The 15,781-nt window shown below is 49.9% G+C and overlaps 1 protein-coding gene across 2 annotated transcripts in view; it reads right to left on the bottom strand.

Moving 5' to 3' along the window:
* Positions 1–540: 540 nt before the first annotated feature.
* Stag1 (STAG1 cohesin complex component) overlaps positions 541–15,781 on the bottom strand; it is a 152,341-nt gene continuing 137,100 nt past the window's right edge. For both annotated transcript variants that reach the window (XM_090323096.1, XM_090323097.1), the window contains 12 exons: positions 12,443–12,535; positions 10,464–10,638; positions 9,184–9,323; positions 8,361–8,462; positions 6,947–7,095; positions 6,193–6,321; positions 4,768–4,973; positions 3,767–3,944; positions 3,060–3,170; positions 2,560–2,674; positions 2,125–2,205; positions 541–2,009 (listed from right to left, as the gene is read on the bottom strand). In XM_090323096.1, the coding sequence (XP_090179222.1) occupies positions 1,986–2,009; positions 2,125–2,205; positions 2,560–2,674; positions 3,060–3,170; positions 3,767–3,944; positions 4,768–4,973; positions 6,193–6,321; positions 6,947–7,095; positions 8,361–8,462; positions 9,184–9,323; positions 10,464–10,638; positions 12,443–12,535 (1,503 nt within the window). In that variant the 3' untranslated portion in view covers positions 541–1,985. The remainder of the gene's footprint in view (positions 2,010–2,124; positions 2,206–2,559; positions 2,675–3,059; positions 3,171–3,766; positions 3,945–4,767; positions 4,974–6,192; positions 6,322–6,946; positions 7,096–8,360; positions 8,463–9,183; positions 9,324–10,463; positions 10,639–12,442; positions 12,536–15,781) is intronic.

Below are 15,781 nucleotides of genomic sequence, written 5' to 3'. Positions count from 1 at the left end.
GTCCTCACGTGTGTCCTCACGTGTGTCCGTGTGTGTCCTCACGTGCGTCTTCACGTGTATGTGTGTCCACGTGCCTGTGTGTGTCTGTACGCGTGTGTCCGGCACGCGTGTGCAGCTGGGGGCCACCGGCAGGGCGGCGCGGTGGTGGCCGCGGTGGCGTCTGGACTCCGCCCAGCCGTGAGCTCCGGGCAGCCGGCGGCCTGGCCCCGCGTTGTCCTCCAGGGGTCTCGCCGCCCCGCCGCCCGCGGGCCCCAGGCCTGGAGACGAGGTGAGCCGGCTGGCCCCAGTCCCCTCCCCCGAGCAAGAACCGGGGCGCCAGCGCCTCGTTTTCAATAGTTTATTAAAGGAAAGGTGAAGCGTCAGTTTCAAATTGTACAAAAGGAAAAAAACCTCATATTGCAAATGTACAATTTACAGAATTACTAGCAAAACCAATCAAGGAGACACTGAAAATACAAAAGTTTGACTGACTTCCAACTGGACCCCCACGGGAGTCGGCGGGTGGACCCTGCGGGGTGGGCCGCCCCGCCGCTCGGCCCTGCCCGTGTCCCCACAGGGACGACCCCGCCCCCCAGCCTGGGAACTGCTGAACTACCAGATAAACATTTTTGGTGACCAGGATTTGTTTATTTTTTAGAACTCTACAAATGTTGAGAAAAAATCGGTTTTATGTCTGGCTACTAAAAAGGATGCGTAAAATCCGTTTTGCTCTCCCACACACAAAAAAGATATTGGATGCACAGAATTTTTTTTTTAAAAAATGCTTTTAATTTTTGGTAAAAAGGGGGAAAAAAAGCCTCACGATTCTGTTGCACCTAGTTTAAAAACCAGCTCAAACAGCTGTGGGCGGACTGATGGGTTTGGGATTTGAGGAACGCCGTGGGCTGTTGAAACACTAGCAGCAGGTCCACACGGACTGGAGCCTGGGGCCTGGTCGTCTCTGTGGTCCCACGGGCAGAGAGCACCCAGGCTGCTCGCCGCCGCCAGCCCGTCATCAGTCCACGCAACTCACAGTCCAGGGGCACGCAAGTAGACAGTCGGGTTACACTTAGAATGGCAAAGGATTTCTTCACGTTACCTTGGTAAGAAAAGCAAAGTCTGTAAACGTAACTTGGCAGGGCCTATGATGAGGACAGCAAACTGATAACTTGAAAATCGTTTTTGTTTGACTGAGAAATCCTTTATTTGCTGGTAGAAGTGGCTAAAAATGCACAGGACAAATGCCGATAGAAAATGCACTGCACGGGAATCTTCTTCCTGTGGTATAGAAAGTGGACGGTGTTCAGCATCCGCTGGAAAAATGGCTGCAACAGGCATTTCTTCCCTTATGCCCATTTATAAATAAAAATAAACCTTTTTATTCAAGAGTATACAAAATCGGGGAAGTGCTCTCGGTGTCCGCAGAGGGCGTGGTTTTGGCAGAATGCAGGATGTCCGCGCTCTGCCTTTGCGTGCTCCTGAACGGTGTCTACACGGCCAACCAAATTCAGTAAGCTCCAAAACACGCCTGACCACAGGGCGAGCTGCGTGCTCATAGGTTTAATAAAAATGGTTAGCTCTTCAAACATAAAAAGGCAAAATGTTAAACGGTTTTTAAATTGTACAACAGGAAAATAAAGTTAAAAATATTTTTTTTACTCAATGTGGAGTTTCCATAAAACAGGTGTATAACAGTGTTTATCTTGACAGCTGTTTTAAAAAGTTAAAATTTCTTCCTTCCTCCAGAAAAACGCACATCGGCACCGAGCAGTCCAGGTGGAGCCAAGTGGTCATTGCGGTCAGCCTTTCCGAGGTGAGGTCAGCCCATGGCGTGGGGCGGGTCACATCTCCTCTCCTGTCACCACGCACACGGACTGACCTTCAACCATTGCATTAAGAAACAAACCAGATCCCATCCACAGTGTTCTTTCCCGTACAAGCTATCACAGTATATAGGCCTCTAGCTCTAAAGAATAGAGTTCCAGGGTGGTGAGCTTCTTCAGCGTTCAGAACATAGGCATTCCAAATCCCTGGGGAGAGGAGGAGCGGGGGAGTTAGGATGGCACTGGAGGCGCAGCCCACCCTAGCCCGGGGCTTGTCCATGTGTGTGCCTCTGTGTCTCTGCGTGGGGGGGGGGGCACTCACTGAGTCGTCCTCTATGATAGCTGCCGAGTCAAAGAAGTCTGGCCTCAGCTCGGCTCGCTCCCGCCGGTTTCTTGATGGAGGCTGTAAAGACACCGCCATGGCATGAGAAGCCGGGGTGTGCTGGGGTGTGGCTGTCACGCCCCGCCTCACCCTGGGGCTCGTGTAGGAACTCCCCAGGCCCTTGACCAGGGTGCCACAAGGTCTTGGGTTTTGTTTTTTGTTGGCCCTGGAGCTGCCCAACTGTGCCCACCGGCGCAGCGCCCTTCACTCGAACTGGAGGCGACAGCCATCTTGGCCTCCTGAGGAGCTAGGGCACCGGTGTGAGCACACCTGTAATCCGGGCTCAAGTGGAAGTGAAGTCATGAAGGTGTCACCCCCCTCCTCCCTCTCCCTCCCCACAGCCCCAGAGCAAGAGCAACACGGCCTCTCCCTCACCAGATCAATGACCATGGTGTCCTCGAACTCCTCGTTCATGTCCTCCAGCTGGCCCCGCGACGACATCATCACATCCTCGAAGATGGGCTCTGCGTCTTCCTCCATGAGCCCCCGGCTGGTAAGTAAGCAGAGGCCCGTGAGACGCGCGCACGCCCCACCTGCCCGGGGCAGCTCTTGCCCGCATGAATGGCTCAAAGCCAGCCCGTGCGGGACGCCTGAAGTGGCACGGTGGCCCAAGGGGACAGCACTGCAGTCTGGAGCCCCTCCCCGTCAAGGATGGGGAGCATGGCTCACGAGCTGGAGCACCGGCTCCAGAAGCTCAGGTCAAACCTCAGGCCTCACCTCCTAGGGCGGGATGGCCAGAGCATGAACGCTGAGAAGCATGGCCTAGCTGCGAGCTACGCGTCCCTCCCCAAACCCGGGGAGGCAGAGGCTGCCCCGGAGGGCTCGGGCCTCGCGCCCCTTCCCACCCCCCCACCTCCGCCCCCAGGACCACTCACACGGCGTGCCGCACTCCAGCCCTCACTTTCATGTAGCTCATTCCTGTCCTGTCCTTACGGTTCAGGTCTTCTAACTTGGGCTGGCCCAGCCAGGAGATCTGCATCTGGGGGCTGAGGGACACAGGGCCTGCTGTGGAGACGCTCCCCCTCCCCCTCCTGTCCCCTCCTCCCCCTGCCTCTTCCCTTCCCCCGGTGGCTCAGGCATCATCTGCACGTGTGCGAGCTGGACACTCATGCAGAGACCCACCTGAGCTCAAGACAGAGCTACCCTACACGCCCTGTTCCCCGGCCCATGACAGTGTGCTGAAGTGGCTCGTGGGCTTGTCATAAGCGCCACCCGAGCACTGTCTTCACACGGCACGGGACACACGCAGAGGAGCCGTGGGCAGAGAGGACAGGCAGGGCTGGACACGGAGCTCCCCACCACACCGCTGGGACTGACTGGCTCAGCACTGCCTGGCCATACACGACCGCAGCACCACTTCGGGCTCACTGGTGGTGCACTGGACATAGGCGGGAGGGTCTGCACGGTGCACGACAGGGGGAGGGTTTACGGCCAGGCCCACCACTCTCCTTGTTGCTTTCACAGCTGGTGGCTGTGGGGGGGTGAGTGGCAGGCTGGAGCCCTCGAATGTCCTGAGCAGTCGACTCTCCACAGGAGGCTGTTGCCCCGGACCTGCCCGCCGTCCTCCCTGCAGACAACTCACTTGTGCAGGAAGTCCGGCTCGGCGCCGTGCTCGGCCTCGGGCTCCTGGATCTGCTCCCCCATGGGCCGGCTGCTCTCGGAGCGCAGCACGGTGGACGTGAGCTGCGGTGTGGGCAGGGGGCCGGGCGTCTGGATCATGGTGTCAGTCCTGTTGAGCCACGCGTTGTCCAGGCTCTCATCTGCAAGGTTGCGGCGGCTCGGTCAGCTTCCTCATCCCTCCCTGGCACGCGTGACCAAGGCCCTCCATCGCCTTGGGCTGGGGGAGCGGCCAGCACCTGGCGCCCCTCGGCTGGGGATCTCCTGGCTCCCTCCATGCTTCCCAGCCCGGAGATGGCAAGGCCGGGAATGGCATTATGGGTAGTGACACTGCCTAAGCCTCGCTTCTCTGTGAAACCCGAGCAGCAGCGATGACCACACAGGTCCATCACACGCGGGACACGGGACTGGACTACACGTGTGGGGGCACTGTAAGAAAAAGGACTGGCGCCACTGTCGAGGAGAAGTCCAGTGCCCCCAAGGATGAACGGGCTCACATGCCCGAGCTGAAGCTGAGCCTCCGCACTGGATCCCGGGCAGTGAGCACAGGGTCACCCCTCTGCCCAGGCCACCCTGACTGTGGCACCGCCAGCCCCAAGCTCTCAGCGCTCACCTGAGGACATGTCCTCAACTTGCAGCAGTGCTCACAGCAAGTCAGTTTAAGCTGCAGGGGTGAGGTGCTATGAGCCGAGTATGAAATTAGGAAAAGCAGGAGCGCGGCGGTGCGCTGCTGCTGTGTGGAGGACAGTGAGAGACGAGGCGCCTGCCGTGGTGCCGCCCCTGACAGGACGGGCAGGTTGTCCTGTCACTCTCAAAGCCGTGTCCTCCTATTGCTCACACTCAACAGAACAGCAGTGACTGCCTCTCTGTACTCCATGCTTCTTCAAGTTCCTTCTCCCCACCGTCCAGTCCAGCTTTCTGAACCCTGGAGAGCTCAGGTGTCACACGAGGACGTGCGTGGCTCACCTTCCACTCGTCTCTTGTGCAGGGGGGGTCGTCCTTTCTTGCTCCTCACTGAGGCGGCCTTGCTGCTGCTGCTCCCGCTGTTGACAGACATCCTGTCGTCCTCGCCTCCAGTGACCAGGGAGTTTCTGTAGGAGATGAGTGGCAGCCACACGTCCTCCCGCCTCTCCATCATCTGCTCCGTCAGGAACTTCTCCAGGTACGAGTGACTGCAAGCACAGCCAGCACACAGCCTGCTGTCAGGGCACTGCAAGCCCGCACACTCCTCTTGCACTGCTTCACTTACTCTCGGCATAATTTCAGACCCACTCCTATAGTTCTTTCTTTGCTTTTAAGTATCAGTTAAAAAATACAACAAAAAACCCTCCAAGTTTGGTGGAAAAGAGTGAGGACGTTGGCGTGCCTCGCAAACCATTGTGAAACAATGCAATGTGGTCTTGATGAACTGACAGTGGCTTTGAGCCACAACTTGTCTTGCCCCTGCCCGTCCACCATACTGCTAAGCCATGGTTGTGGAAAGTGGCTCCTTCCAGCTCGGGGTTTTGCCATGGCTGAGAGCAGCTCATCGGGAAAGCCTGCCACCATCCATGATTCTCAGCCCAAGTCACACTGCGTGGAGTGTCCATCAAGCTCCGACCCCTCCTGTCTGTGCTCTGCTTCCTGTCATGGTCCGCCCCTCACACCAGCTTGCTCCCGTCAACCAACTGAACCATGGTTCATACTCAGGTCTTGACTGACACACAACAACCGGGAAAACTCCACACACAGACACAAGTCAACCAAACACACACAGACCGCAGCTCACCAAGGACAGAACACACCCTGGTCACAGCACAGATGGGACAGAACACGCCTCCCTCATCAAAATTTTCTCTGGGACTTGTTTGACCTTTCATTATTTTTTAAAATCAATCTTTTCTCACCCCCCCCCCCTTTTCAGTGGAGGGAGAGTCTCGTTCTGCTACGCAGCCCCAGCTGCCCTGGCTCTCAATCCTGCTGCCGCAGTTTCCTGCGTCTGGATGTCAAGCATGGGCCACTGAGTGTAGTGGAACTTGATACAGAAGAATAGGAAATGGCAGTGAAACTGAATTAATGTCAAAGTGCTACGACTCGGCCAATGTTCATAGTCTCTCAAGTGGAGACTAAGGCATGATTTCCATCCACTTAAATTCATCTTGTATTCTCCAGGATCCTAGGAGTGGATGAGGAAAGAGGAAGCACAGAACAAATGCTGGAAGAAAACATGCTTTTGAAAACTCTCCGACCTGAAATTATCAACAATAATTATGGCTGTATAACTAAAACTCTTTCAAAAATTGTTTCAAAACTCCTCTATGTGCAATTCAGGTAAGCCAATTAAAATCACAAATACTGAGAATTTCAATGGTGTCATTATAAAACCCACCTCGATGTTAGTGTGCAACTTACACAGTCTTTTTGTCCTGTCGAAGAAGTTTAGAAGAAAATTCACTCAGTACTTCGAGGAAAGCCAGATTAGGAGGTGGGTATTCTTGTCCTTTTTGATTCTGGTATTTAAAAGCAAACTCGATGCCATCCCTGAGTTGAAAGACAACAGTGTTTGTTTCCAGGTAGATGGCGTAGACCTGTTACTGTAACCCGTGGGGCTGGGCAAGTCTGGCGACTTCTGTTTAGTGGGCAGGTGTGTGGCTGTGGTGCGGGGGCCCTGCTCCCAGGGCCAGCTGGTGGTACTCAGCCTCTGTGCAAATCCTGCAACAAGGTCCCCGTGTTCTGCACTCTGGGTTTCAGTGATGAGGACTGAGCCCAGAGAGGTGCTCTACCATTGAGCCACGTCCCAGCCCTCTGTTCCCCTGTGTGTGTGTGTGTGTGTGTGTGTACGTGTGTGTACACACTTTTTTCTTGGTTGGTTGATTACAGGGCTTCGAACTCAGGGCCTGGATGCTATCCCCAGGATAGCCCTCTACCACTCTGAGCCACATTACTTTGGGCTTTCTAGTGACTCATTGAAGGTAGAGTCTCATCAACTTGGAACTGTGATCCTCAGCTCTGTGGGTGAGGCGTAAGCCAGCAGCACACAGTCCTACATACTCTTCTAAACTGTGTTTTACCTACCTCAGAGTGGCCTGTTAAAAACGTCCTCTACAACCCTACACACATTGTGGCTGTCGTGGCACCTGTCACCCCCACGAGCGGTGGCACTCACTTGTGGAGGGTGGCCACAGCCTCTCTCGTCTTGATCTGGTCCAGCCCAAACGTGAGCGCAAAGCGACGAGCCAGCTCCTTAATGCCGCTGACGTGGGCCGACGTCCTGTCTAGGTTAGGGCCTTGCTCTTGAACGAGTTCATTGAACAACTGATAGAGATCAAAACAGGAAAAATCATCTACAGAAACCAAATAATTCACATTTCACTTCTCTGTAGACTGAGTCACACAAGTCTAAGATGAAGTAGCTATCTTTCTACATCATACTTAGTTTTCTAATGAGTGGTGCCATCCTAGTTATTATCTTCTCCACCTGTCCACTTTATGTTTTGTTACATGACGCACTGGCACATGCACCTTGAGTCCCAGTAGATCAGGAGGTGGAAGCAAGATCACTTGGGCCCAGGAGCTCAAAGCTGGCCTGGGTAAAAGTGTGAGACCTGCTCTGGGATGAGGTGTGTATGTGGTGGTGGGGGGGGGGTGTTATGATTATGAAGGTCAGTTTATCGGGTCATTCCTCTGCTGATTAATACTGGACTTTTTCCACCGCTGCCATGGAACCCTGGCTGAGAAGAGATGGCACTTCCGTGCATGTATCCACGCAGAAGCAAAATTCTAAGCTGAAAGGCCGAGTGCATCACGGGAACTCCCTGGCACGCGGCCTTGGAGGAAGAGCAGCCGCTCCGCACATCAGCACAGGGTGTCCCGTGGGTCCTGGTTTAATGCCTCCCCTGTCACTGAGGAAGCTCTGCCCCTTTTCATGTTCCCAGCCTTTTGCACACTGGCATCACGCCATGAGAGAGGGCTGAGGCATCTTCCCCAGCCACTGGGGTGGCTCTTAGGCTTGAACTCAGGGTTTTGTCCTTGACAGCCCCCACCCGAGTCCCCCTGTCTGTTCTGGATTCTTGCCTGCTTTTCTGCCAGTGGTTGACCTCTGACTATGATGGCCCGGGTTGTAGGTGTATGCAACAGCATGTGCATAGGTTTGAACTGCAATCCTTGAACGGCTCAAGTGACAGGTGAGTACCAACCAAGGCTGCCCCATCAGCCCTGGTCTTGGGATGACCTCAGCTTATTGGCTGAAGGACAGTGCTCTGTTTTTTTGCCTGGGCTGACACTGAACCTTGATCCTGAGATCTCAGACTCCTGACTAGCTAGGATTAGAGGCACGAGCAGTGGTGCCCCCTGGTAGTATACTTTCTTTTTCAGGGACACTTTTCTCAAATACTTTCCCTAGAAATTTACTTTTTATTTCTAACTTGATGTTTCATTTGGCCCAAGGGTAGATCATGTGTTTGAAATATGACCTACTGATTTACTTACCAAAATCAGAGATGCATCTTCGCAGACGAACCACAGTAAAACACTGACACGTGAGACATACAGAAGTGTTTGCTTCCCTTCCAATTTCTTACCTGCTGTAAACTGAGGATGAGGGTCTTGGCACACTGGATCTTATCAATCTGCCTGGTTTTACTCAAGGTTTCCTTAATGATATCACCATAGTCATTGTAATACTATGAGGCAAAGAAAAAAGTGACTTTAAAACTGCTGGAAATGGAAACTCTAATGTCTAATCAAGTCTATATTGGTATAAGCTCTATAGCATCTATCTAATCCAATCTATAATGGTAGTGATGAGTCTTTGCCATCCTGTAAACAGAACTAAGAAAAGATAAAATCCATTCTTGTTGCTTTGGGAATGCTAATCTGGTTTTCTTATCTGTAAGGTAAATGCTGGTGGGGGGGGGAGGTTCCTGTCACATGTAAACAGCTCAGGCTTTTGCTTTCCTGCTCTTCTAAGGCCTGTGCAACCTGTTCATCAGCATCATCAGCAGGCCCTCGAGGGAGAGTTAGTACTGCAGTAGAAGGAGCAACCCTCACCTGAAATAATGGGGACTGCAAGCGTTTCTGACTTAAAAACTTTCAGATTTTTTGTTTTGGAACATTTGAATAGACTTTTCTGGTACAACATTCCTCAATTTAAAACTCCAAACTGTGAATGTTTAATCGCTTCATGCTTTCAGATTGGGCTCAACCCATCCTAGTCACAAGTGGAACTGGGCCCTCCCTTCACACGGGCGAGCGGAACGTTTCTCTACACGGAGGCGTGCCTCACTGCCCTCCCTGTCTGGCTTTGGCAGAGGGTTGGAAACTCCTGACCCTACACTCCAATAAAGCCATCACCCATTGGCTTTCGCGGCACAATGGGGAGGAATGGAAAGTACGAAGCCCTACCTTCATGTAGTGCTTAAAGATGTCGGCGGCCGCGTGCATGTCCACAATGTCATAGATGATGAGCTTGCTGAAGGCAGCCAGGAGGTTCCTTCTTTTATGTAAGGCTTCAATCTTGTTAGCTTCGTCCTCTTCATCGCCCTCTAAGCACAGGAAAGGAGCATGTCAAGACCGCCCTTTCCCACAGGTAGTGCAAGCGGCTGAAAGCTAGCTTCACAGCTCTTGTGCTAGGCGCTGCTCAGCTCATGGGTATGGTTGCAGTCACATTTAGCACACGTGAATAGTAACCTTTCACAATGAGCAGTGTTCTTCTTCAACACTTTAGCCAAAGACCTCATTAGCTTGTCCATTTCTAACCCTAGAACGTTTCCTTCTAAGAGACCAGATCCTAACATTTGTTCTGGGCTCTGCAATGACCCTCTCCTGTCCAGGCCTGCTTCATTACATCAGCCCACTCAAGTTCTTCTTTCCATGTGCATGTCCATGGAATTTGCTCTCCACACCTTTCTTCCCATTCTTCTCATCAGCCTGTGGAGAGACACCGAGGCCAGCTTTCCCACGTGGCACTCTCCCGAGCTGTGTGGCCGAGGGGCTGGGGTCACAGCCGTGAGCACTATGCCTGGCTCATCTGCTACAATGCGAAGTCTTAGGAACTTCGCCTGGAATGGGCTCAAACTGGGATCTGTCTGTCTCAGGAGTAGCTGGAATTTCAGGCATGACTCACCATGACTGGCTTCTAAGTCACTTTTACAGGAAGGAGGCATTATATACATTTTTTCCCCTTGGTTTCTGAGATGCATGAAAATATATATCCCTGAGGTTTTTTGCCCAATGCTAGCACTCTACCACTTGAGACACAGCTCGACTTCTGGCTTTTTTAGTTCTTTATTGGAGATCAAGAGAGTTTATGGACTTCACTGGGCTGGCTTTGAACTAAATTTCCAGATCTCCTAAGTAACTACGATTACAGGCCTGAGCCACCACTGCCCAGCAAAATACCAGAATTTTAAAGCTCTAATTTCATTTTTTTCTTTTTTTTTTTTTAGTGAGTGAACTCAGGGCCTGGGCCCTGTCCTTGGGTTTTCTCAAGGCTAGAGCTAGCTCTACCACTGGAGCCACGGCACCATTTCCGGCTTTTTTGTATGTATGTGGTACCAAGGAATCAAACCTGGGCCTTCATGCATGTTAGGCAAGCACTCTACCACTAAGCCAAACTCCCGGCCCCTGTTTTGTGAGATTTAGGAAACAAGATAAGATACTGACAAAATGATAGTCATAATTACCCATGCTTTGATTCTCCTCATCCTGGTCAATGAAAACATGATCCATCACAAAACTGAGGAGTTCAGACTGTAGCCCAGTATCTGGATTGAACACCAAAGGCTGAAGGCCCTCTCTGCCACCTGTCATTAACTGGTGGCTAAAAATCATCAAAAGGTCACAGAGTAACATGAAAGCCTGGAATGCAAAGTGAAGGCATTAGCAAAACAGTGTGTGACGGTGCACATGACTCCAGGCCAGGATGAAGGAAGCGCTGCAGCGTGGCTCAACAGCAGTGCACCGTGTCATTTATTTTTGCCTGGGGCTTGAACTCAGGGTGGGGCACTGCCTTTGGGCTTTCTCAAGGCTCCTGTTCTACCACTTGAGACACAGAACCAATTCTGGCTTGTTCTGTATATGTGCTACTGAGGAATCAAACCAAGGGCTTCATGCGTGTTAGGCAGGCACTCTACGACCAGACCAAACTCCCGGCCCCCATAATGTAAATTTGGAACCTAATAAAATGACTTCATATCATTATCATCCATATCTCAGTACTATCCATTTATTTGGGTATATTACCTTAAAAACATGACCAAAAATACTTTTGGCTTCAATTTGAAAGATTAAATTCAACTGATAATACAAAATCAGACACCAGAAATCAATTATATATTGAGTAAACAAATAATCATAAGTTTTAAGACAGTCTTTGTAGTTCAGCACATTGTAAGATCTCAGTCTCCTGTGTAGCTAGGATTACAGGCATAAGCCACTGGTGGCTGGCTTATGCTGCCAAGTTGTAAATATTTAATGGATAGGGAGACGTGAATATGTATTATGAATTTGCGAGAATTTTGAGGTTCTGAAATGTCTAAACATCCAAATTTGTCCTCTAGCTAGAGGTGATCTCAGGACTACCTCTAGTTTGGCATTTAAGGCTAAAAACATGTCGGCAGCAGTCATAGCATGAGCACGCGTTTAAAACAACATGAGCTTAAGGGAATACTATTTGGATGTGTCCAGGCGGCTCTGGAGGGGCTCCAGGGATTACGACATCTCTGTTGCTACCTCAAGATAAACACTAATGGTGCACTAAAACGACACATGACACCACAGGATGAGTAATAATACAGCCTGTAAGGTGACCAACTTCTAGTCCAACACAAAAGAACACAGGCCAGGCGGTGGGCCCATGCTCAAGTCTAAACTCCGGGGTGGTGGGGACTGGAGGATGGTGCGCATCTGAGGCCACCTGGGATATGAAGTTGCGGGCTGCGCCTCAGCTTGAATGTGGTGCTCCCGTGGGAAGTGTTAGCAGGAGGACTCTCATCTAGATGGGCAGGCTGCAGACCACAACACCACAGAGCAAAAAGGTGATGGAGGCTTGCTTCAAATGGCAGAGCACCTCCTAGCAAGCATGAAGTGCAGTAGTGACATCAAGCAAAAAGTAGAGTATATGGAAAGCAACAATCCCCCAGCGTTCCTGGGGTCGGGCTGCGGAGTCTACTGACTGGAAGGACATTCACTATCCACACACATACACATTCTGGAGTTCCCCGTCCAAGCCTCCACAAGGCCTCTTCCCTGGACACAGGGCCTCTCCAGGATGTGCACTCCTAGGCCTCAGCTGGGCTGAGGGGAGGTGCTGAGTCTGAGCTGCATGTGTCCCAAGTATGGAAATCAAGCTCCTCCCGGTGTGGGAAGGAGCTGAAAGAACATGACAAGAAGTCGACACACACCCAGGCCCGGAGTTCAAGCTCCATGACCAACAAAAGTTGAAACCTAAGTCTTCCAGGAGATGACAGTATACTTGTAGAAGTACAAAACTTCATTCTGCTTATGAAACAAGCTGGTTGGCTTTACAGCGAAATTATCCAGATATCTACCTTCTTGCCCTAGATGTCAGATATGTGATGTGTTACCAAGTGTCATAATAAGATACATTTTTACTATTTATACAACTGAGTTGTTTTTTATCAAATAGGAAAACATTTCTTACCTGTTCTTTAACTGGAGTATTAACATTAGATAGGCACTGTTGGCAAACAGCCAAAAAGGATTTCACCGTTTTCCTCAGTACCAATAAATCCTCCTGTAAGACAGTCAGATAAGCAAGCATGAATTACAGTATTCTAGAAAACTGACCTGAAAACAGACAGAAAACAGCCAAACTGGTTCAGCATGAAGGGAATTTTGTAAAGTTAGATTTATCACCTAATAGAAGAAGAGAAACTGACTGTCCCTAACACAGCAAAAAAATCTCAGGCTTGCTTTTGCCAATCCTAGGGCTTGAACTCTGGGCCTGGGCACTGTCTCTGAGCTTCTTTTACTCAAACGATCGCTCTACCACTTGAACCACAGCACCACTTCTGGCTTTTCTGAGTAGTTTATTGGAAAGAGTCTCACGGACTTTCCTGCCCAGGATGGTTTCAAACTGTGATCCTCAGAGCTCAGTTTCCTGAATAGCTAGGATTACAGGTGTGGGCCACTGGCACCGGCCTTAAACTCAAATTTAACTCCAAAGACCATTTTGCAACATAAAAATGCTGAAAATACAAGAACTGTGCACGTCTTACATAAATATAGTGGCTCAGCAATGAGTCACCATTTAACAAACATAATGGTTGTTAATTACTAGAAAAAAACATTTCCCAAATGGAAGAAGAAGAAGAAAAAAAAAAACACCCTGCAGAGAGAAAAAAAAAACTACATTACTATATCAATATCACTGAAGGGGTATTAAGTAGGGTAAGATAACTTATTTTATTTCTATTTAAATAAATAGTAGGACAAGGAAAGTAGACTTTTGGATCATTAACGTTGGTGGAAAAATCTCTAATCTCTGTACTATACTAGAGACTCTCATGTCTTGTTGAAATAATCCCAATGTTGGCTTCTAAGATCAACAACTAAAGCACAGTCTTGAATTGTAATTTATGACATAAATTCTTAATAACAATTCTCGCCTGAAGGCCCAGGAAATGGGGTTTGAAACTCTTAATGAAATGTTCGTAGAAGCATGACTTGTGGATTTTTCCTTTTCTGGTCTTTTTTTTTTGGGGGGGGGCAAGTCCTCGGGCTTGAACTCAGGGCCTGGGTACTGTCTTTGAGCTGCTTTTTGCTCAAGGTTAGCACTCTACCATTTGAGCCACAGTGCCACTTCTGGACTTTTTGTTTATATGTGTTGAGGAATCAAATCCTGGGCTTCATGCATGCTAGGCAAGTACTCTATACTAAGCCACATTCCCAGCCCAAAATTATATTTCTAATCTGAACATCTATCCTTCTGGTTTCCTGAAGGTTTCGATTTTGTAGTTTTGATCAGGAGTAGGGCATGAGCTTTTTTCACTCAACACTAGGGAATACTTTGAGTCAGCACCACCTCTAGTTTTCTGGTGTTTAATTGGAGTTAAGAGACTCAGGGACTTTGCTGCATGGGCTGGCTTTGAACCATGATGCTCAGATCTCAGCGCCCTGAGTAGCTAGGATGACAGGCATGAGCAAATGGGGCCAGGTTTTTAAATGCCGAGTCAGGCAACACTTTCAAATACAGAATTTTAGATAAACAGAATTACTTTATATTCCAGACTTTTTTTTAAAATGAAACTTCTGAGAAATGGCTATTAAAGAAGACATGAGTCCTTTCTAGAGAAGCTAGAATTAGGCACCAGTGACAGCATAGGATATCGGGAGACATGCACTGACCAAAGCAAAGGCTTACAAACACCTGGACATGTAACGAAGACAGAATTCTCAAGAAATAAAAATGGTAGCGGCACAGGGTTCCAGCAAGAAAAGCTATCACTAGTTAAAACAAAAACCAAAAAACAAAAAAACCCACGTAGGCGCCATTCCTTTCCTTTTACACCCATAGCTCTGTAGATGGAGATGTGTGCCCCAGGCATTCTGGGCAAAAACTAAGAGAGCCATGTCAGGCGTGGTGGCTCACACCTGTCATCCTAGCTACTCAGGAGGCTGAGATCTGAGGATCGAGGTTCAAAGCCAGCCCGTGTACTAGAGTCCCGGAGACTCATCTCCAATTAACCACTGGCAATCGGGAAAGTGGGGCTTGGCTCAAAACAAACCAAGAGAGTGATGTTGCCTACTACTTGGCAGAAGAGAAGAACGATCTGGGAAGCAGCCTGCGGGTCTGCTTTCGTGCCCAGTCCAGCACCTCTTGGAGAGTCCTGGCAGGGAGAAGCTGGAGGCCCCGCATCACTCTCCTTCTTTCCTAGTGTTTGGAGGTTATAAGTGAAGCATGCAGACCTTCAGTCAGGAGAGTGACGAAGAAACAAATGTCACATACACAATGACATCAAAGGAGGGGACTCAGGAGAGGAAAAAGGCCTATTTGCATCTGACCATAAAAAAGGATGTTTCTTGAAATGGAAACGGTATTTTTTCCTTTGTTTTATTTAATCATTTCTCTGTCTTTGGGAAGGTGAAGAGGGACCCAAAAGTGGAGATGAAGGGTGAACAAATAAGGTGGTGTACTCACTAGACACTATGCTGAAAACGAGCTATACAATTTGGGGTTGGGATTGAGGGAAAACCTGATGGAGTGTGTTAGGAGGGGAAACATACTCATGGCCCACCCAGCATAACCACTCTGCCTATCACCTTGTAATAATCACAAAAGATTTGTTTTTGGTTGGTCATGGGACTTGAACCCTGGGCCTGGGTGCTGTCCCAGAGCTCTTCAACTCAAGGCTACAGCCCTACCCCTGGAGCTTCAGTACCACCGCCAGTTTTCTAGTGATTAACTGGAGATAAGAGTCTTACGGGTTTTGCAGTGTCCAGACTGGCTTTGGACTGGGATTCTCAGATGTCAGCCTCCTGAGCAGCTAGGATGACAGGTCTGAGGCACCGCGACCAGCAAAAGATTATTTTTAAAGAAGTTTTTGTATCTATAATGTTAATGATATCTAGTAGGGACTGCTGACTTAGAAGGATTAGGATGCAAGAGGCAGGGGCATTTTGCGCAGGCTTCTACTTCAGTGCACAATAGGAACACGCAGGGCTGGGAAGCAGGACACCTCCTCCAGACAGGCGAACAACAAGTATGCATTCTACATCTCCACGCCAAAACAGGCAACATGGCAGAATTTCAGTCCTAGCTCTTATGCACTTGGCTGTTGAGTTCAGGTGTGTTTTCACACATCTGTGAGGAAGGGGCTGCAGCTGGAGAAGAGACGGAAGAGGGGCTCTGGGCAGGGTTAGCTAGGGGCGCCTGCACAAAGTCCAGGAGACTGACCCGCCACACGGCCAGGGCGAATGCACCCAGGGTCGTCATCAAAACTACTCTCAATGCCACTTTATAAAACATGGCTAAACTAAA

The sequence above is a fragment of the Megascapheus bottae genome, chromosome 32 (genome assembly GCF_031878675.1).
Source record: "Megascapheus bottae isolate mThoBot1 chromosome 32, mThoBot2.hap1, whole genome shotgun sequence".
Classification (NCBI taxonomy): domain Eukaryota; kingdom Metazoa; phylum Chordata; class Mammalia; order Rodentia; family Geomyidae; genus Megascapheus; species Megascapheus bottae.
This window is presented reverse-complemented; position numbering and strand designations above follow the sequence as displayed.